The sequence below is a fragment of the Gordionus sp. m RMFG-2023 genome, chromosome 3 (assembly GCF_954871325.1).
Source record: "Gordionus sp. m RMFG-2023 chromosome 3, tfGorSpeb1-WG-v2, whole genome shotgun sequence".
NCBI classification, from domain to species: Eukaryota; Metazoa; Nematomorpha; class Gordioida; order Chordodea; family Parachordodidae; genus Gordionus; species Gordionus sp. m RMFG-2023.
In genome coordinates, this window is record NC_088777.1 from 30584358 (window position 1) to 30607512 (window position 23155).

The 23155-nt window shown below is 26.8% G+C and overlaps 3 protein-coding genes and 1 long non-coding RNA gene across 15 annotated transcripts; all 4 read right to left on the minus strand.

Annotated features, from left to right (window-relative positions):
* Window positions 1-942: 942 nt before the first annotated feature.
* Window positions 943-3168, minus strand: LOC135926421 (uncharacterized). Of its 3 annotated transcripts, none has more exons than XR_010571865.1 (6): window positions 3033-3168; window positions 2003-2077; window positions 1583-1954; window positions 1455-1526; window positions 1237-1353; window positions 943-1191 (listed from the first exon to the last, which is right to left on the minus strand). It is a non-coding gene; the product is annotated as an uncharacterized LOC135926421 (long non-coding RNA). The 3 variants fall into 3 exon arrangements; XR_010571863.1 differs by having other exon boundaries at window positions 1583-1931; window positions 3033-3160; XR_010571864.1 differs by having other exon boundaries at window positions 1583-1931; window positions 3038-3053.
* Window positions 3169-3412: 244 nt separating this feature from the next.
* LOC135926429 (zinc finger MYM-type protein 1-like) lies at window positions 3413-8017 on the minus strand. Of its 10 annotated transcripts, none has more exons than XM_065462307.1 (11): window positions 7908-8017; window positions 7445-7699; window positions 7191-7364; window positions 7080-7139; window positions 6912-6989; window positions 6820-6873; window positions 5389-5702; window positions 5057-5346; window positions 4863-5013; window positions 4519-4820; window positions 3413-4474 (listed from the first exon to the last, which is right to left on the minus strand). In XM_065462307.1, exons 2-11 carry the CDS (start codon window positions 7697-7699, stop codon window positions 4128-4130), a joined length of 2025 nt encoding a protein of 674 aa, XP_065318379.1. In that variant the 5' UTR covers window positions 7908-8017; the 3' UTR covers window positions 3413-4127. The 10 variants fall into 10 exon arrangements, with proteins under 10 accessions (XP_065318379.1, XP_065318380.1, XP_065318381.1 ...); XM_065462308.1 differs by lacking the exon at window positions 7908-8017 and having other exon boundaries at window positions 7191-7235; window positions 7281-7364; window positions 7445-7834; XM_065462309.1 differs by lacking the exon at window positions 7908-8017 and having other exon boundaries at window positions 7194-7235; window positions 7281-7364; window positions 7445-7833.
* A 659-nt stretch (window positions 8018-8676) lies between these two features.
* On the minus strand, window positions 8677-14248 carry LOC135926876 (uncharacterized). The gene is made up of 4 exons (XM_065462809.1): window positions 14099-14248; window positions 13573-13947; window positions 13239-13464; window positions 8677-8804 (listed from the first exon to the last, which is right to left on the minus strand). Exons 1-4 carry the CDS (start codon window positions 14246-14248, stop codon window positions 8677-8679), a joined length of 879 nt encoding a protein of 292 aa, XP_065318881.1.
* LOC135926877 (uncharacterized) lies at window positions 14245-16602 on the minus strand. Its single transcript, XM_065462810.1, has one exon. It carries the CDS (start codon window positions 16600-16602, stop codon window positions 14245-14247), a length of 2358 nt encoding a protein of 785 aa, XP_065318882.1.
* Window positions 16603-23155: the final 6553 nt, after the last annotated feature.

Below are 23155 nucleotides of genomic sequence, written 5' to 3' on the forward strand. Positions count from 1 at the left end.
GTTGGTTACATCGATGATAAAATTTATAATATAAAAAAATATAATGAATATCAATTAAAATACTTTCATTGATTCTCATCTTATACTAAAATAAAAAACATATCCCCCTTTCTGGATAAATTATGATTTTACAATAATATAAAAATAAATGCTTAGCTTTAGATACATTCTTAATAATATAACATTTTTTTACATATAAATAAATATGTGGTATTTATTAAAGTATTATAGTATTTTGTTTAATCTTCTTAAAGTCCAATTCAAAATGATTTTTATATTATTCATAATATTTATTATGATTAAAGAAATGAAATACTTATGAATTTAATATTTTAAGGAGGTAAATTGAATCTTATTAACTATTTAACATTTAGCAACCATATCGCAGTTATGGAGAAAATTTAAACCATTTTTACTTTTATTAGGATATCCTTACCCATGTAAAATCTTGATCTCTTGGTATTTATTTTTTCCAATTAGTTTTATTTTATTAATTATTTTTAATAAGTTTTTATCATTCCTTTTGTAATATTCAATTTTTTATGTTTATTATATTTATTATTGATTTACTATATTTCTTAGGATAAATTCTATATTGCAAACAAGAGATATATCGCATACAACTTGTTCTTCCTTACATTATATTATCCAGTTTATTTTATCAATAAAACAATTATCATTAATATATTTTTTTTTCAAACAGATAAAATAAAGATTAATAAAAATAAAATATTTTAAGACCTCATTTATAAAAAATGACCTTAATTTTAAATCAATTTAGCTTACTCTTATCTTTATTTTTGGAAGAATGGACATATTAATTATATGATGAAAATCAATAATTTTTCAAGATACTAAAGCCTCTAATAAGATTAAATGTTGTATCATTACAAGAAATAGTTTATTATAAATTAGAAAATAGATATAATGTACCATAAATTACGAAATTCATTAATATAGCATCCATATTTTATTATAAATTAGAAAATAGATATAATGTACGATAAATTACAAAATTCATTAATATATAGCATCCATATTTAAATATATACAGTCATAATATAAATTAAAAAAGATCATGTGCCAATATATTTATTGTCCTGCGAATTTCGTCAACTTCTTATTAGCAGCCCTTAGTCCTTCCTTATCCTGTAAATTGTGAAGATTTTTTATATATTTCCAATTTATTATCTATTTGTAAAAATAACATTTAGGAAATATTTTAAAAGTAATTACAGCTCCATTATTATTATTGATTAAAAATTTTTTATCACCGAGCAGATTTCTAAGTAGCTTCATCATATGGCATACATCCAATATAACATACACTTTTGGATAACTGGTAGATGTTTTCTTAAATAAAATATTATTTGTATAATAAAAAAAATATATTGCTATCCATAAAATCAAAACATATCACTGATGTATATAGTAATTTAATAAATATGGCTCACTGGGCTATTATCTTTAACAGGCTCTTCCAAGCCTTCCACTTCTAGATTATTAATAGGTATTTCTAATTTTTTCTTAAATATTAATAATAAAATTTTTATTGATCTTTTATAAAGTAATAATATTTTACCTTTTTAGCTAAAGAGTAAATATTAGTAGCATAAGTATGATCATTTTTTTCTATATAGTTAAAATTTGTAGGAGTATTATTTGTATTCGATGGAATATTTGTTATCTTAAAAAAATATAATATTTAAAATAAATATATATTCAATATTTATATATCCTGAAGGGGTCTGGAATTAAAAATGGATGGTACAGATCCTTCCTTTAGAATAGCATTCCCTGAATGTGAGGGCATAAAACATTCAGGTTTGAAATGGGCTCCACAAAGCTTTGAAAACTTATTAGGAGTGAAATTTTCCTTATTCATTGCCTTTAGCCATTTTGATAATAAAATTTCATTCATGATAGGAAATCTTAAAAAAAATAATATTAATGTCTTAAATTAAGAAAAGAATCTTAAAAATAATAAATTAAAATATATAACCTATGAAAAGAAATTTTTTTATTAGAAGTTAAGCTTGTATTCTTGCATGAAGTACAGTGACTCATATCAATCTATCTTTAAATAAAAAACGATAATTATTAATTGAAGATATAGACAATTAAGGATAATTTTAGATGTAATTTTATCAAATAAATGTAGGGCTGGCCAATTAGATAAATATATATGGGTAGACTAGACAGATAGATAAAGTATAAATATATTATTATTTTTTTATAGTTATATTTATTTTCTTATATAATGTTAAATAAAAAAATAAAAATAATAGATATAAATAAACTATTATTATATGATATGATGAATGATAATTATCAAAAAAAATATAATATAATTTTATTTTATATTTTTATATAATTTTATTCCTTATTTAATATAAAATTATAAACTTGGGTAACCATTTCATAAAATTTTTATGTCAGCCTGGACATTTTTAGATATTTGAAAATTTAGAGCTAATATTCTTATTTATACTGTATAAAAATATATTACAATATGTACATTTATTTCTATTTTAAGAGCTATGTAAATAGAATACTAAATTTAAAAATAATATAGTTAATTAACAAAAATCAGATTAAAATTTTTATAACTTTTGGGCTAAGCATTATACAATTTGTATATATTTTTAAAAACAACCTTCAAAATAAAACAATTTCTAAATCTTGAGTTATAAAATTGATACTTACCTAAGCCCTAGATTGACTTATAATATGAATATTCTTATATAATCTTATCTATAGGTATATAATTGCACACAGTAAATAATATGCTAACTTGAATAAAAATTGCTGATGCTTACCTGCACATTATTAAGCAAAAAGCTTAAACTTATTTTATAATATATGACTATATTATGGCAATAATTTAGAAAATAAAAATAATGCTTTTGATAAAATAAAATGTTTGATTAATAAAATTAAATATAAAATTTAACAAATCATGGTAATAAAAACTAACTATGGGAAAATAATTCATATTAATATAACCATAGTATATTGATTAAAATATTTACTTAACAAATTCAAATATGCTATTGAGCAAATTATCATCGATGTAACAAATATGGTGTTTATGGCGTCTCCAGCTGATTTGCATTTATACGTGCTTAAAAAGGCATTTTAATGAATGAATCGTCAGTCTAGGTATTATTATATGTCATTGACCCGAACCCATAAAATATATGCATATATCTTAAACAATAATTTGAAAGAAAGAATATAAAATTTGATATTTTTTTATAAAACTAATATGTCGTAGATTAACAGTATATCTAATTTTATCATATGACAATCAAGTAATTTTTACCAATATAGCGTATTATATATTTTACAGAAAATTATAAAATATTGATAAGGACATCAAAAAATATCTTTTAAAGACATTGTGGTTGAATAGAATAATATGAAGATTAATTTTTAATATCATATTTTATTTAAAATAAATTGATGGCGTTAAATAATTAAATGCTAATTGTTGCTATCAGCGTCTACATGACAGGATTTTCACTGGATGTAAACCCCCCTCAAAAACCTCAGCCTACCCCCCTAAAAAAATTTGCCGCCTTCGGCGGCATTATTTCGATAGAATAAATTATAATCTTATAAATATAAGTCTGAATATTTTATGAAATAATGATATATAGATTACAGGAAGAATATTTATTGGTATAAAAATTATCGAAATTTAAAAAATTATATATTTTAATTTCCACATAATAATTTTATTTTATTTATAATTTTTTTAATGTTAAAAATATATATAACATAAGGAATATAAATATGTGTGCAGAAAAAGACTAATTATAAATAACTAACTAATACTAGTAATCCAAATTTATTCAAATAAAAAAGGGAATTATAATGCAAAATGTCTAAATTTATTGCTATTTAATATTTAAAAAAAATGGATATTATAATTGCTACATAATAATTTTTTTTAATGTTAAAGATATAACACAAGGAATATAAATATATGTGCAGAAAAAGACTAATTAAAAATGACTAACTAATAAGGGATTAGTAATCCAAATTTATTCAAATATTGAAAAAAGGGAATTATAATGCCAAATGTCTAAATTTATTGCTGTTTAATATTTAAAAAAAAAGGATTATCCAATTAAAAGATTAGATAGTCTTTTAGAAGTTAACGCGAAATCTGTAATAATATCTTCTGTTTTAAATGTATCATATATATCAATTTCACTTGATATTAATAATAAATTTTCTAAAAAAGAATCAGAGATTTTATTTCGAATACGTGTTTTAACAATTTTGACTTTACTCATAGCTCTTTCAGCAGAGCATGAGGTGGTGGGGAGGGTTATAAGATATTTATATAACGTTTTAAGATAAGGAAAAGAACTTGATTTAATTAATAATCTATATGGTAGAATAAATGAATATTTCAGCCATCTTTTTGTTTCGGTCATTTTACTATCATTTATAATGTTTTCACCTGTAAACATATATTAAAATTAAGTTGTTAATAAAATTAATAACTTTCATCATATAAGGTATCATTTTTTCTAATATTGATTAAATCTTTACTATAAATGATTGATAAGGAATCTAAGTATAATGGTCTAAAATTGGAAAATTCATCTATAATTTTCTGTGGATCAAAATTATATAAACACACAATTTCAGATATCTGGGAAATTTCTATATTCTCATTATCTGCTAATCCCGCAGGAGTAAAAATAGAAATCTGATTTAAAAAGTTTAATGATTCATAATTAAATCTTTCATTTAATTGTTCAATGATCATATTAATCACTGGGTAAAAATTTTCATTTTTATATCTAAAAAAATATATATTATTTTAAAATATACTTTTCATAAACTTTTCTTTTTGTTGTTCAATATAATTATCAAACTCTTTTTGATCCAATTTAAATATTGACTTAATATTATAAATATCGGTTGTAACATTATTCTTATCCATAAATGATTTAACATCGGTATGTAATGATGTTAATATATTATCACCATTTGCTTAATTAGAAAATGTAATTAAAATACATGAATAATAATTTACCCCTTAATCTTTGGAATTTATTTTTTGTATGTTGGATCAATTTAATCATCATTGCTAAATCATTTCCAATTGCCTGCATTTCAATGCAAGTTTCATGTGTACATTTTAAGATTATTCTTAAAATAAATAATCCTAAAATAAAATCATATCGTTTTATTCTAGATAGCAATCCCTCAGAAATTGAAAATGTGATTGCGTCATCGGAATTGCTTAACTCTGTCAAGGAGGCTATTATATATTCATAAACATCTAAAAAATTTTGTAATGCTTTGAAAGATGATGCCCAATTTCTGAAAATAAATAAAATTCTTTAAAAAATTATATTTATTTACCTTGTTGTGTTTTTTATTCTTTTGAGAGATTTTTTGGTTTTTTGCATTTGAAATTTGGTAAAAACACCCTGGCGTTTAACTCCATTCATAAAATTATATAATTCATCTAAAATTCCCATAGTTTTTTTAATTTCATTCCCATATCCACATATACGAATAACAATTAAATTAAGCCTATGAGCATGGCACCAGACATAAATAGCTTTAGGAGCTTCTTTAAATATTAAAGCCTGTACTCCCTTATTAACACCTCTCATATTACTAGCACCATCCATACTTTGCCCAATCAGGTATTCTAGTGGAAGATGTAATGCCTTTAATTTAGTTAAAACATTATTTTTAATATTTTCTCCTGTTGTGTCAGAAGTTGTAAAAATATTAATAATTCTTTCTACTGGGTGTGGGTGTGGATATTCTTGTATATACCTTATAATTAAGGCAACACATTCCTTTTTTGAAATATCATATGTACCATCTAATATTAAGCTAAAGGCACAATTTGAAATAATTTGTTTAATTATTTCATTCAATATTTTTATTTTTATTATCTCAGCCAATTTTTTAACATGGCCATAGGATATGAAGTTTATTTGTGGCCTTAATATTTTATTACCACTTTTTCCTCGTAAACTACTATTTTTCTCTAGATATGCTCTTAATACTGGAACATTCTTTGAGATCAAAGTTATAAGTCTTGAAAAATTACCATCATGAGAATTGCTTCCCCAAAAAGCAATATTGCCCCGTATTAAATACACAATAGCATCAATTATATTATGGATAATATAACGATTTTGGGTTATAATTTCCTCTCGGTTGAATAAAATGTGGTCATCAATACACCCCCGAGAAATCCATGCCATATGTGCATATTCACAATCTGCATGAACAGGGGATGTTTCATGTCTCTCCATATCCTGGACTAAATTATTCCAGCTATCTGCACCTTTATGAGTCCATTGCATGCTTGCTTGATGACTTCCAAACATAATACAGAAGATACAGAATACTTTATCCAAAATAGAGCTATATGATAGCCATTTTCTTTGAGAAAATGATTTGTCATAATTTATTTTTTTATAATAGGCATCTTTCATGCTCCTACATTAAAAGCAATATATGAATATATAATTCTTATATAATTAATAATATATAAGTAATATTGCAGCAATAATTTATTAAACCAACCTGTTATGAGTTTTTGGATAAATAAATTCATTGGAACTTGGTTGTAGTGGACCAAATTGAATTATAAAATCAATCATATTTTTTGTCATTCTAAATCTAAAAAAATGAAAGGGATCATTAGGATTCTTTTCCCTATATAAAGAAATAATATTTTCTTCATTATCTTCATATGATAAAGGAGTTATTTTAGCTTTGTTTGGTAACTGTATAATTTAAAATGTATAGATAGCTTAAGGTTATTACTTTATCTATATAAATTGATTCTAATGCTTGCATATCAATATCATCATTTTTACCCTTTAAAGACAATATTAAATAATATTTAAATTATAAACTTCTTTAATTGTTGATAAATTTCCAGATATTTTTTCTGGGTTGTCTAAATTAGAACTTCTAGGCATATTTTCGATTTTCTATATTTTGAAAAGAGAATATTAATTTATTAAATTGTAAATGCTTTGTCAGATTCTTTAAAAAAATTTTTTTTTTAAAAATTATAATACCGATGTTTCATCATCTATGAATGGAATAATTTCTGGATAGGGAGCATCTAAATGAGATTGCTAAATTTTAAATATAAAAAATGGTCATTTTTAATATTTTGAAATATTTACTACTTTGTCCTTAAAAATGAATGCAGTCTCCATATTATAAGTTTTCTTTAGATCAAATGAATAAATTATAGTATAAATACTTAAAAAAACTTCTTCATCTTGATTTAGTGTGATAATATTATGTAATGGTTGTGGTAGATTTATCTTAAGAGTATCTAATGGAGAGTCAATTTCCTTAAAAGTGTTTAAAATTATATATTGATCACTTAAATATGATATAAAAAGCATGTATAAAAATCAAAAAATAGTTTAACCTTTTGAAAATATGTTGCAATTGATTTATTTTTTTTAAATTGAGTATTGATTCCATTAGTTATTTTGAGATTATTTGCATTTGGACCAAGTTTGTTCCAAACCTTATCTTTTTTAATTGCTATTACCTCAAACTTTACATCACTATTAGGATGTCTTGTTTTGTAATGTAAAATAATTTTGTCTTTTCTAATCTTATTAGAGTTGCAGCCTGTATGCAAGCATTTTACCTTGTAATTTATCTTATTGCTTGGCATCTGATTTAAAAAATTTATATCCATTTTAAAAAGATGATTTAATAAAAATATCTATAATTTAATGATGTAATAATATATTAATAATAAAATAGATGTTTTAAAAATGGTGTAATATGATTAAAATCTACCCATGAAAAGATTTTTATTATTATTTATAAATTCCATAAAAGAAGAAAAGGCAATTATAATTCATAAATTATTAATATACTTTTTAGGAAAATATGGATGGCAAATATTTTCAAATATTGAAATATCTTTTTAAAATAACATATTTTGAAATAACATCAATTTGGATCATAAAATTGTATTATATATTTTTGTTGTTTTAATTTCAAGAAATTCGTAAATATGAAAATAATTATCCTAAATGTTGACAAAATGGCGAGTCCAGCTGATTTACTATTTTAATGAATGAACAAATATATTATGATTGTAACGTTGATGTTTAGTAATCTATCTCTATTATAATAGATCTATTATTATATTATAAATAATTAAAGCAAACTTTATTCACATATAATTCAAAAATGTAGTAGATAACATTCTAAATATTTTTACCCTACCCCCCAACTGATGCCTACCCCCTACCCCCTTTTAGGATATTTGGATGCAAACTGTTCCTACCCCCCCCCCCGCTCATGTAGACGCTGGTTGCTATATTTATTATCAAGAGCATGATTAAAATTTATTAAAATATTAACTGTAATATATTCTCTAATTGTCAAATATGTCTGTAAAAGTCATATTTTACCTAGTATTTTGTAACTAATTCTATATAAGAGGAATATCAACTATATGTCTACTTACATTTTATAAATAAATTTCTTATACTTGCTTAGAATAAATTATTACCATCCTTTATATTAAGATATATACAAGTAATTTATTATATTTTACATAAACTAATAAAAATATATTTCATATTTGTTCCAGGCTTATTTTTTTTTTATTAAAATTAACCTTAAAAAATTTTATGACTATATATGGACTAAGGTAACCCAGCCGAAAGCCGGGCAAAAGCAGGCCGAAGGCCCACTAATGGGATCTGGGGGCGAAGCCCCAGTAATTTTTTTAATTCCCCTCCTTAGGAAAATCCTGGCTACGCCTATAGATTAGATGATATATAAAAAATTTATATTATATTAAACCTTATAATTAATGTTAACTTTAATTCTTATCTTATCTAACACGTTGGTCATAGACCTACCCAAGCAAACGTGAAGGCCCACCCTTCATGATGAAAATACATAATAAATATACAGTGGGTGCATGATTTGTTGCAAAACATTGCAACACTTTGATAAAAGCTTTCGTGTAAAATTATTCTTCAAATAAGTTGATAAAAAAATATCATTTTTAAAAACTTGTTAAATTATTTTTTTTATCTGAAATAACTGATAGTAAATTAATCTGCAAACTTACATTAAACTTCTGATATTTTTTTAAAATTTGTAATAGTTTTTATTAAATGATAAATTTCAGTAATGCTAGCATTTTTTATAATTTTACTTTAAAAAATTCTACTTTTATGTTTTAAAAAAACTTAAACAAACATTCCTGTGGTGTTTGACACACCAAAGTTAGTCTAATATTTTAAATACTACTGAACCAAAATAAATGAAATTATGGAGATATATATAAGTTTTATCTACGAAAGATTTGAGAAGAAATAAAATTTAAAGTTTTTACTGCATTAAAAACTGTGGAACGATTAAACAAATAAATCATTGAGTTTATTAGTTAAATCTTGATTCTTACTGGAAATAGATATCTGGGTTGCATTAATCTTTATTGACTATTTAATATTTATAAATTCATAAGCTTTTTTTATGTAAAAATAAAATAGTGTCCTATTTCATTTTTCGGTATTTACAAAAATTGATTTTTTTTAAAAAAATAAATAAAAAAAATTAATTTGAATAAAAATTTTAGATTTATTTATTTATGAAATTTTTATAAAAATATTAGTAAGTATAATTTTTAATGCTGATAATTTTTATAAATTTACTAACCCAAACAATTATAGCCTTTTATATTAATGTATTTTTTAGTGTCAGGAAATAATTTTATGGTTAAAGGAAAATATTGATGATATTACCAAATATTCTGGGTCAAGTTTAAATTGACACAGACAAATGTAAAATATTAAAAGACAAAAATATAAAATATATTTTTATTTTAGGAATCTGAAAATTGATATCTGGGAACAGTATTATTTTATATTTGTATATAAAATTAATATATTTTAATAGGCTACATCATACCTTAATTAAATTGCTAACCCCATTAATGATATAAATATTTGGAAAAATATTGAAATTGCTTCCTTTTGATACTATAATTTCTGTACATTATATTACTATAATTTGATATTTATTATTGAACTAGTTGATAACCCGTCAAAAATGACGGGGATGAGAATTTTATTCGTTCTTTTACGATAATTCTTTTTACCCCTCCCCCACCTCCTTCAGGCCAATTCCAACCCATTAAGACTAAGAGAGAGGAATTGTCTTTTTTATTCAATGATTGATGAATAATATATTTTACCTTTATTTGATGATGGATGAATCAGACATATTCCTTTTTATTAGATGTGATTTCGAAATTTATATTTTAAATTACAAAAATGAAACAATATCTCTTATTAGCACCCTAAATACTAACATTATTTACCAGAGCTCCTGTTAGTCAGAATTACTGTTCACTCCCCACCGCGTGAAGGTAGGAGATGGATTTTAGGGGAGCAAAGAAATGAAAAAAAGAATGAAAATAAGAAGGAAGAAATAGAAAAAAAAAGAGACAAAGATATGAATTATAAGAAAATATAATAAATATTTATACTTCAAGAGTTGCTGATTATCGGGTTACAACACATATGCATTTGTAGCCATATAAAAAATATAATATAATCAATTTTATAATATAGAAAATTTTACCTAAAAAAGGAGATTTCAATCTCTTTTCTTTGCTCAAGGTGGTTTCGTTTTTAAAGATGATGTTGTGATTTCCTTGCTCGTAGTTTGTCGTAAATAACCTGAAATAAAACGTGTAAATTGTAATTAAATAGAATATACTGTTGTTGGTGAGGAAGATAGTTTAGCGATGGTGAAGAAGTTCTCTTTTCTTTGCTCAAGGTGGTTTCGTTTTTGAAGATGATGTTGTGATTTCCTTGTTCGTAGTTTGCCGTAAATAACCTGAAATAAAACGTGTAAATTGAAATTAAAAAATAGAATATACTGTTGTTGGTGAGGAAGATGGTTTAGCGATGGTGAAGAAGTTCTCTTTTCTTTGCTCAAGGTGGTTTCGTTTTTGAAGATGATGTTGTGATTTCCTTGCTCGTAGTTTGCCGTAAATAACCTGAAATAAAACGTGTAAATTGAAATTAAATAGAATATACTGTTGTTGGTGAGGAAGATGGTTTAGCGATGGTGAAGAAGTTCTCTTTTCTTTGCTCAAGTTGGTTTCGTTTTTGAAGATGATGTTGTAATTTCCTTGCTCGTAGTTTGCCGTAAATAACCTGAAAAAAAACATGTAAATTGAAATTATAAAATAGAATTTACTGTTGTTGGTAGCGATGGTGAAGAAGTTCTCTTTTCTTTGCTCAAGATGTTTTCGTTTTTGAAGATGATGTTGTGATTTCCTTGCTCGTAGTTTGCCGTAAATAACCTGAAATAAAACGTGTAAATTGAAATTATAAAATAGAATATTCTGTTGTTGGTGAGGAAGATGGTTTAGCGATGGTGAAGAAGTTCTCTTTTCTTTGCTCAAGGTGGTTTCGTTTTTGAAGATGATGTTGTGATTTCCTTGCTCGTAGTTTGCCGTAAATAACCTGAAATAAAACGTGTAAATTGAAATTATAAAATAGAATATACTGTTGTTGGTGAGGAAGATGGTTTAGCGATGGTGAAGAAGTTCTCTTTTTTTTGCTCAATGTAGTTTCGTTTTTGAAGATGATGTTGTAATTTTCTTGCTCCTAGTTTGCTGTAAATAACCTGAAATAAAACGTGTAAATTAAAATAAAATAGAATATACTGTTGTTGGTAGCGATGGTGAAGAAGTTCTCTTTTCTTTGCTCAAGGTGGTTTCGTTTTTGAAGATAATGTTGTGATTTCCTTGTTCGTAGTTTGCCGTAAATAACCTGAAATAAAACGTGTAAATTGAAATTATAAAATAGAATATACTGTTGTTGGTGAGGAAGATGGTTTAGCGATGGTGAAGAAGTTCTCTTTTCTTTGCTCAAGGTGGTTTCGTTTTTGAAGATGATGTTGTGATTTCCTTGCTCGTAGTTTGCCGTAAATAACCTGAAATAAAACGTGTAAATTGAAATTATAAAATAGAATATACTGTTGTTGGTGAGGAAGATGGTTTAGCGATGGTGAAGAAGTTCTCTTTTCTTTACTCAAGTTGGTTTCGTTTTTGAAGATGATGTTGTAATTTCCTTGCTCGTAGTTTGCTGTAAATAACCTGAAAAAAACGTGTAAATTGAAATTATAAAATAGAATTTACTGTTGTTGGTAGCGATGGTGAAGAAGTTCTCTTTTCTTTGCTCAAGATGGTTTCGTTTTTGAAGATGATGTTGTGATTTCCTTGTTCGTAGTTTGCCGTAAATAACCTGAAATAAAACGTGTAAATTGAAATTATAAAATAGAATATACTGTTGTTGGTGAGGAAGATGGTTTAGCGATGGTGAAGAAGTTCTCTTTTCTTTGCTCAAGGTGGTTTCGTTTTTGAAGATGATGTTGTGATTTCCTTGCTCACCTGAAATAAAACGTGTAAATTGAAATTATAAAATAGAATATACTGTTGTTGGTGAGGAAGATGGTTTAGCGATGGTGAAGAAGTTCTCTTTTTTTTGCTCAATGTAGTTTCGTTTTTGAAGATGATGTTGTAATTTTCTTGCTCCTAGTTTGCTATAAATAACCTGAAATAAAACGTGTAAATTGAAATAAAATAGAATATACTGTTGTTGGTAGCGATGGTGAAGAACTTCTCTTTTCTTTGCTCAAGGTGGTTTCGTTTTTGAAGATAATGTTGTGATTTCCTTGTTCGTAGTTTGCCGTAAATAACCTGAAATAAAACGTGTAAATTGAAATTATAAAATAGAATATACTGTTGTTGGTGAGGAAGATGGTTTAGCGATGGTGAAGAAGTTCTCTTTTCTTTGCTCAAGGTGGTTTCGTTTTTGAAGATGATGTTGTGATTTTCTTGCTCGTAGTTTGCTGTAAATAACCTGAAATAAAACGTGTAAATTGAAATTATAAAATAGAATATACTGTTTTTGGTGAGGAAGATGGTTTAGCGATGGTGAAGAAGTTCTCTTTTCTTTGCTCAAGGTGGTTTAGTTTTTGAAGATGATGTAGAGTTGGTGATTTGATGGTGAATAACAAAGTTGGTGACTTTTTTAAATTTCTTACAAATTATGAATTTAAGATTTCATTATATACGATATTTTGTGTGAATGTTTTATCATTTTTTAAAATTTTTCCTTGTAATTCTGATGGCAAAATCATAATTTTCATATTATTTTTAGATTTACATCTAGTAAGAGCCACATATAGTTGTCCATGGGCAAAGACGGGCTCAGGGAGGAATAAGCCTACATGATCAAAAGTTTGTCCTTGACTTTTATTTATTGTAATCACAAAAGCGGGAATTATAGGAAACTGTCGTCTTTTTAAAGTAAATGGTAACTGAGAGTCACTTGGAGCTAGATCTATTCGTGGGAGAAAAACTCGATAACCCTTATTAGTGCCTGTCAATACCTCAGCGTCGATAAAATTAATATGTAAATGTCGTATGATTAAACGGGTACCATTAAAAAGTCCTTACTTTGGGCTCAAGTTGCGTAATAGCATAACAATTGTACCAACCTTAAGTGTTAGCTTGTGAGGTGGCATACCGGATGGAGTTTGTGAATGCAAAAATTCTAGTGGAAAATTCATTATATCACCCTTATTATCGCTTTCAATGGAATCTGCACTATAATAATGTTTGATAGGGCCTGAAATTATATTAATGATATCGTTGTTGAGGGTAAGTGCAATTTTATTTTTGGTGGTTAATATTATTTTAGTAGAAAGACTATCTATATCAGCAATTTCTATAGAATTACCATACACACATTTTATTAATGAATCATTTTCAAGCAAATAAGGTGGGATTTCAACTATTTGTAGGAAGATCAGAATTGCTGCGTGATAGCACATCTCCAATTTTAAGTAACCAAGCTTTGTAATCAACTTGATCTGATGAAATACGCATATTATCAATCAAATGTATTATTTTAAAATGACTCCATAAATATGAACTTTTTATACAGGACTCTATAATATCGATTTTGAAGCCTTTAGGCACTACTGGTAAAGTCTGTCTAAAATCACCACCTAATAAAATTACTTTTCCGCCAAATGGGTGGGAATTTTTCATAATGTCTTTAAGTAATCGGTCAATGCATCGCAAAGCGTGTTTAGTCATCATTGTGGCCTCATCAATAATAATCAATTTGCTATTTTTAATATCTAGAGCTAGCGAACTATGTAAATTCATATGGGATGTAGAAGTTTCAAAGATAGGCACAGGTAATTTAAATCCGCTATGGATGGTTCTTCCCCCCTAGAATAGAGGATATGCCGGTGGTTGCAAAGGCAATACAATTTGATTTTTGCTCTTATATAACACATTAAGGTATTGTAAAGATATGTTTTACCTGAACCTCCAGGGCCATCCACGAAGAAATATCTTTCTGGAATATTTTCTAATTCAATCGCTTGTATAATTAAATCAAAAGCATATTTTTGTAATCGGTTTAATTTAGATATACGCTCGATTGAATCGGCAGCTTCAACATGGGCATCATAATGTTGTTTTGGGGGGATTTTTGTAGGTGAAGGAAGATCAAAACTTTGACAGCATAAACCATGATCAAGAAAAACGTTTTCAATGTCCATTAAAGCCATGTTTATTGCAATTACTTCTGAATATTGACGCAAATAATCTTCAATCATCATAAATCTGAACCTATTCCATAGATATGCAGGATTTTCAGGCTGACAAAAAATGCAGATAAAGGCAAAAGTACTCCGAAGTTGTGACGGCATTTGATATATTGATCCCTCTTCTAAGCATGATTCCCACTCTTTATCATCTGATAACAAATTTCTTTTAATAGCTGCCTCTTTAAAAGTAGTCATTAAAATTCCATTAATAGTTTTTAAATAATCAAAACTTGTAGCCCCGCAAACATGAAGTAATAATAATCGAAGGAAGAATCGTTCACCAGAATTAGGATGAACGGAATACATTCTCGAAATTACATTTAATCGTTTTTTTCTTAGTTTCCAATGGTAATTTGTAAACACATAATGATAAGGTATTTCCCCATAAAGATATTGTCTAGCATTTAGATCTGTCTTATTTAACTCAAACCATGCCGTTAAAGTAGTATGTTTATTTTCTGATCTCAATAAAGCATCTCTTTCATGTCCAGCAGTGAAATATACTGGCTGTTGTAAAGGTAAATGAATTCCTAAGCGAATAACAGCGTGCGAGCGGTCATGCATATTATTTTCTAATAATCTCCACATTGATTCACATGCACTCACATATCGCGCATTTAAATGTGATTTAATTTCGTCATGAATATTTATATTTGAAGCAACATTAATGTCAACATTAGTACAGTCATAGCCCTTATAAATATACTTAAAGATATATTTTACCGATTTAATAGATGTACAAATTTCCACGTTAATATGAGCATTGAATTTTAACATTAGATATCGATTATATGGAATAACATAACGATTATCCGTAGGTTTACCGGAAAGAATTGTAATACCATTATCTCGCCTTTTATAATATGGATACCCATCAATATTTGGTCTTGTTTCCATTTGAAAATCCTTCGGAAATTTTTTGGTACATATGCCATTTTCCATGCAAGGACCATGTATCATAAAATGGGTAACAATCTGAAAAAGTTTAGGATTGAGAATTTTATCTGGCATTTCGGCACAAACAAATTTATCTATAGCTTGAGATGTTTCAATTTTGCTATCATCGTTTAAAATAATAAGTATATGGGCATTAGGCAAACCTCTTTTTTGGAACTCGATTGTATATATAAAAGCCATAGATTTACCAAATAAATTTTTTTTATTTATATCGAACAATAATTCATTTAATTTCAATTTAAAAACACGGGCTATTAAATCTGGTCTATCTGTAGGACTTTGCCCGGGAAATAGATTTTCCTTAATTTCACGCCAATTAGGATTGCATGTAAAAGTAATAAACAAATCAGGTTTGCCAAATTTGAGCACAATGGCCATTGCATCGTGATAGCGTTCTCGCATATTTCTTTGAGAACCTTGAAAAGATGATGGTAATATTAGTGCTTTGCCGGGAATTATATTGTTTGACTTTGTTTCCAAGTAGTCCATTAATCTAGAATATTCATCTACTCGTAATTTTGGCTGATTTTGTCTAATAAAATTTAAATTATTCGCCTCGACCTGTAAATAGGAATCAACAAAATATTGTTGTGATAATTTTCCAGCAAAAGGGATTGGGTTGAATTCATTTTCACGAATTGCTAATCTAAATATTTTAAACTGTAGTAGTGAGATATTTGCCCTTGTACGCCCTGTATCTTCACCCTTTAAATCTGGTTTCCAACCAGGGTCACCAAAAGGAAATAATAGAGGATATACCATTGGATCAAGATTAGGGCTTAATATATTTATATTTATCAGATCACTACCATCAACTCGAGGATAGACCTTGATATCCCGTTTAAATGGGGGTTCACCATCATCATTTGTAAAAATCATAGCTACTTCATCTATATTAGGAATGTTATATCTTCGCTTGTCACTTGAGCGATCTGCACGAAAAATCATATTGATTTTTTGAACTGGACGATTTTCTTGAATAGCCCTATTTTTTTATTCTTTCTCAATTTCTCCCAAGGTTTTAAAACTAATAGAAAATGGGTTATTCTGTCTTATTAAAATATCTAATCTTTTTAAGAGATCCTCATTGCAACCAGAATTTTCTTTCATGTGTAACCTGCCATTAACAGCCTGGGTGGTCTCAAGGACATATAGTTGTGCAAATTTAGGAGGCATCCCAGTGGAAGAATATAAATGAGATGTTCGGTGATAAATTTGCCCATGAACTCTAAAACAATATGGGCCTGGGTTTAAACTATTAGAAATCTGTGCTCCCATGGATGCGAACGCAAGTGAACTATTATAAGATCTTATATATTTCATAAAGTTTGAATGAAATTCATTGTTAGGATTAGATAAAAGGTCTTGTAAAAAAGGAATATATCGGATTGATGGTATCTTAACTTTACCCTTATGACAGCAATTCTTAAATTTGCCATCTGTGGGTTTTTCCAATAAAAAATTTAGAGAATCGCAATAATCGCACTTAGTGTTGAGTAATCCACAATAATGTTCTTGTACTAATGATTGTTGTGCAGAAATATTTATCCAAAATAAATAAAATAAATTTGAGGCCTGCTAAAAATTATACATATAATTTAATATTTTTGTGATGATTCAGAGACCTGCAGACCCGATGTAATTGTAAAATCAATACCATCAAAAATCAATACGTTATTGATTTTTATAAATCTTTGATTCGACATTTATATATTGTTGCATTATGATAATTTTTATTACAATATAAATTTTATTTTTGTTATAATCTAATTTTATTTTATAAACGGCGTAACCTTACTTTTTTATATATTATTTTTACTTTTTTGTATTTCGTTTTATATTCTAATTTATATTTTAGAAAATGTATATATACCTTTAGAAAAGAAAAAGAAAGGAGTTAATAAAATATATTTTTTATTTAATAAAGTTAATATAACATATTTATTATTTACCGGCACTTAATTCATGTTACTCTAATGGAAATTTTTTTTAAAAATAAAATTTTTTTCCCTTTGTAAATATGGTTAATAAAAAAAATTATAAAATGGTACAAACAATTCTATATAAGATGGATAAAAAAAAGGGTAAGTCATTTCAAAATTATTTTCATCAATTATGTTCGCCTTCAAACTACTAAATGTACCCCATCAAATTTCCATCTACGATATTTTATTTGAGTTAACTTATAATTCCGATGTCAACTTCTATAGGATAAACGGTACGGAGGATGTACTGTTTGAATTTATGAATTTAAGAGACATGATAAATTGCTTTGAATTATTAAACGGGAAACACTATATTTACGGCGATATTGATTTCATTGAATTAATTTGTATATTCGTTAAATCATAAATAGTTATACCAAAACTTGAATTAATAAAATAATAAATGTTATAATTGCTTATTTATGTGTCTTATTAATTAAACATGGAAATTAAACAAGAATTTACACATAAGATCCCTAAGTTAGTGGGTCCTCTTACTGAAATTTATTTAGACAGAATATTAAATTACTTTTCGACCAGTACATTATCGGACTCTATTAAAATTAATACTTTGCTTAATAATTTATCAGACGAAGTTTTTGACGACATTAAGGCAATTTGTTCTGATACCGATATTTTAGATCTTAAAATTGTGATTAAAAAGTTAACCTATCTTTTACCAGCGCTAAATTTAAATACTTTAATTAATAAATTTAATCTTCTTCAACAAAACTCATCAGAGAGTTTTATGCTGTGGTACATTAGAGTATCGAAACTTCATAAGAAATGTAATTTTTTGGATGATAGTAGATTAAAAGAGAAATTACGGACATCTACTTTAAACGATAAAATTAAATACAAATTCTCAAAAAATTTTGACCTTACATTGAATCAGATGGTGGAATTAGGGGTGAAACTGGACTCTAGTAATATTAAGTATGAGGATAATGATATAAGTTATATAAATAATGATAAAAATTCCGATAAAGATAAAAATTTTTGCAGTAGAAATGATAATAATTTTAGAAATAATTTTAGAAATAATTATGATAATAGATATAGAAATGGGAATTTAATTTTAGATACAATTATGATAATAATAATTCGCGATACCACGATAATTATAACAATTATAACTATAACAATTATCGCTATAATAATAATAATCAATCGAATTATGGTAGAAATAATACATGGTATGATAATAATCAAAGAAAACAAATCCAATACGGTGACGGAAATCGTAACAATTACCAATCTTATTACAACAACTCAAATAATTATAGAGGTAATGATAATAATCAGAGAAAGCAAATACAATATAACAACAACTCAAATAATTATAGAGGTAATGATAATAATCAGAGAAAGCAAATACAATATAATAACAACTCAAATAATTATAGAAGTGGCGACGAAAATAATAGAAAGCAAATACAATACAATAATGATTACAACATGAATATTGAGGAAATTATTGAAGAGAAAGTTGATTCTACAAAGAACAAAGATGATAATGATTTTAATGTCAACAATTTATCTGGTGACGTGATTAATGACAAAGATAACGCATTTATGACTACTGTAAAAGTGAACGATGTTGTTACTTGTATGCAAGTGGACACTGGATCCAAATACACTATTATACCTCATGGTCTGGCTAAAAAATTTGGTATTAGAGATCTTAAGAAATCTGAGCTACAACTCACTGCTTATGACGGGAATTTAATCAAAATCATAGGAACTACTCAAGTTAAAGTGACTTATGATGGTATTTCCAAATATTTACAAGCGGTAGTGGTTGAATCAAGTAAAAATGCCTTGTTGGGACGTACGTGGATCAATGCTTTCAATAATATTTTAAATAAATTTATAGCAAATATTGACACTAATTACGAAGATGAAATAAAAAAATTGATTAAAGAGTGTGAATCGAAATTGACTAATGGGCCAATTAACAAAGCAAGTGTCAAGTTACATTTAAGAAGTGATGCCCAACCTAAAATTATACCGCCTAGACGCATTCCTTATTCAAAAATTAATCTTGTTAGTAATGAACTTAAAAATTGGATACATGATAAAATTATTGAGCCGGTGAATGATGTCCGATGGGCAAGTCCTGTTACCGCTGTCTACAAAGATGATGGGAGCATTAGGCTTTGCGCTGATTTTAAGGATACTGTAAACCCAGCTCTAGAAGACTTTAGATACCCTCTACCACGAATTAATGATATAATTGCTAAACTTTCGGAAGGAAAGAAATTTACGAAGATTGACTTTAAAAATGCTTTCTTACAGATTCCAATTGATAAAAGTTGCAGAAATATTTTAACCATATCTACGCATAAGGGATATTACCAATTTACTAGACTTCCTTTTGGGCTTAAGACCTCATCTGCTTTTTTTCAACAGATCATGGATCAAATCTTCGGTGACATGGATGACGTTATATTTTATATTGATGATTTACTTATAACTGGAAAAAACGATGAAGCCCACCTAAACAACATAAAAAAAGTATTTGATAGGATATCATCGTATGGGCTAATACCTAACTTTAATAAAAGTGTGTTCTTTAAAAACAAAGTGAGGTTCCTGGGTCATGATATTGACGCTAAGGGGATTCATGCTAATCACGACAAAATTAAAGCAATAATTAATATGCCAGAACCAAAATCAGCTGCTGAATTATCAACATTTCTGGGAATGGCTGGCTACTATAGAAAATTTTTGAACAATTTTGCGGAAATTGCCGATCCTCTTTATAAGATTGTCAACAAAGAAAAATGGGCTTGGAACCTAGAACACTCTAAAAGTTTTAATGATCTAAAGAAGTTAATTAGTCTTCCACCTGCTTTGACATATTTTAACCCTGAATTACCTATAGGGATAGCCACTGACGCATCAAAATGTGGTTTAGGAGCTGTACTATTTCATATTGAAAAAGATGGTAAAGAAAATACTTATAGCTTTCGCGTCGAGAACTTTATTAAAATCTGAAATGAACTATACCAATATTGAGCGTGAGGCTCTCGCTATAATATTAGCTATTAAGAGATTTCAGGAATATTTAATCGGCACAAAATTTACAATTATTACTGACCATAAGCCTCTAGTTCACATCTTCACCAAGGGTCTTAAGGATAATAGCACCATGTCGTTAAGACTCCAGAAGTGGAATATTACATTAGGAGGATATGATTTTAATATAAAGTATAAAGCCGGTAAATATAATGTTGTTCCTGATTGCCTTTCAAGATTACCACAAGAATGTCGTGATGAAACTATTGAAAACGTAACCATTATAAATGAATATGAGGATTTACCTATTAACTTTGATCAAATTCGTGATGAAACTTTGAAAGATACGGAATTAAAACAAGTCATAAATGATATTAAAAACAACAGACCTATAATGAATAATATTTATAAAAACATTGAATTGGAATTAAGTATAATTAAAGATTGTCTTTACAAAATAAAATCATAATTCCGTCTAATATGAGAAAAACTATACTACAGTCATTACATGAAGGTCACTTGGGAGCAGGAAAAATCAAATCCTTAGCCAAAGATTACATGTGGTGGCCTGGCATAAATAATGATATCGTTATGGAAGTGAAGAGTTGTGACGATTGTAATATATATCACGATAATCCTATAAAGATACAGAAACCATGGGTTTCGGCAACCAAACCGTTTGAAAGGATACATATAGATTATGCGGGTCCGTTTTTTACAAAAAATTGGTTGATAATAGTCGATGCCTACAGCAAATTTCCAATTATTATTCCTGTTAAAAATATTACGACTGATGTTACTTTAAAAGAAATCTTTAAAACTATTTCGCTATACGGAATACCTGAAACTATAGTTACTGATAACGGCACTAACTTTACGAGTAACGATTTTGAAAAATTTTGCAACAATTTTGGTATTAAACATGTGCTTACATCTGCTTATCACCAGCAATCCAATGGCCAGGTTGAACGCATGGTTAGAACGTTCAAAACACATATGAAAAGGAATATTAAAATAGACCCAGATATCGCATTTAGCAAATTTTTACTTAATTACAGAAATACGCGTAATGATACTACAGGAGTTACACCATCACAGAGAATGTTTAATCGAGATATTAGAATTAAATGGGACTTATTAAAACCGATGGAGGAGAAGGAGAATAAAATAAACGTTACTTTACCACGAAATAGAACTTTTTATGTAGGAGATTTTGTTTGGTATAAAATACAAGGGGATGATAAATGGTGCAAAGGTATTATCACACATAAAGAGAGTGATATGATGTTCCAAATTAAGACTGAGAAAGGTATTTTGAGGAGACATTTAGATCAAATAAGAATTAGAAACTGTTTTAACACAATTATTAACTATGACTCTAAGGATTCTTTTAAGGAGGGAAGTATGGATAAAAATATAAAAATTACTGATAATAACGATATAACACCTATCTCTAGACCTGTGCGAATAAAAAAAAACCTGCTTATTTAAAAGACTATGTAACTTAAAATATAAAATAAATGTTAAATTGCATAAACTAAATTAAATATTAAAACGCTTATATTAAAACGCAAAAAATTAAAACGCTAAAAATATAACAATCTTATTGATTTATCATTCTTCATTTATTCTTATGATGAATTATTATTTCTTATTCGCAACTTATTTATGATAATAACAATTTCGGAAAAATGATAATAACAATTGAGTACTATCAAACAAGCTATGATTAATGGAGACAATTTACGATATGGATATCAAGCTTGTGATTAAACAAACCAACGTGCAAAATCGAATTGATCAAACCAACGATTGGGACAAGCCAACGTTATGATGATTTATGATACAACTTGATTACCAAAATGATAAACTACTTGGACAACAAACTCTCTATGACTTCTCCGATGGAATTATCAGAAGAAGGAGAATGTTGCATTATGATAATTTTTATTACAATATAAATTTTATTTTTGTTATAATCTAATTTTATTTTATAAACGGCGTAACCTTACTTTTTTATATATTATTTTTACTTTTTTGTATTTCGTTTTATATTCTAATTTATATTTTAGAAAATGTATATATACCTTTAGAAAAGAAAAAGAAAGGAGTTAATAAAATATATTTTTTATTTAATAAAGTTAATATAACATATTTATTATTTACCGGCACTTAATTCATGTTACTTTACATATATGAATCACAAAATTTTATAAACTCAATCAATAAGGTCCATTTAATTTATTTGAATTCATAATATCATTTATAAAACTTTGAATCAACAATTATATAGCACTTCACAAATTACAAATAATGAATAAACAAATATAAAATATATAGGATATCAAGAATTGTAAAATAAATAAATTCCCTGATAAATTATATAAAAGAATAGAAAATCATATTTATCATTTTAATATATTTAAAACTATTAAATCTATTTTAAATAAAATTTTTACAAATCGAAAATGGCCGCCAATATTTATAAAGCGATG

Bases quoted from the DNA above. Each gene is read 5' to 3' on its own strand.
- LOC135926877 (XM_065462810.1), bottom strand. From the start codon at position 16,602: ATGATTTTTCGTGCAGATCGCTCAAGTGACAAGCGAAGATATAACATT.
- LOC135926429 (XM_065462305.1), bottom strand. From the start codon at position 7,723: ATGGATATAAATTTTTTAAATCAGATGCCAAGCAATAAGATAAATTAC. The intron at 6,874-6,911 runs GTTTATAATTTA...TTGTCTTTAAAG, and splicing joins ATTTATCAACAATTAAAGAA to GGTAAAAATGATGATATTGA. The intron at 4,475-4,518 runs GTTATTAATTTT...ATATGTTTACAG, and splicing joins TGATACCTTATATGATGAAA to GTGAAAACATTATAAATGAT.
- LOC135926876 (XM_065462809.1), bottom strand. From the start codon at position 14,248: ATGAATTTACATAGTTCGCTAGCTCTAGATATTAAAAATAGCAAATTG. The intron at 13,948-14,098 runs GTAATTTTATTA...GTATTTCATCAG, and splicing joins CCCACCCATTTGGCGGAAAA to ATCAAGTTGATTACAAAGCT. The intron at 8,805-13,238 runs GTAAATCTAAAA...TCTAATCTATAG, and splicing joins ATATGTGGCTCTTACTAGAT to GCGTAGCCAGGATTTTCCTA.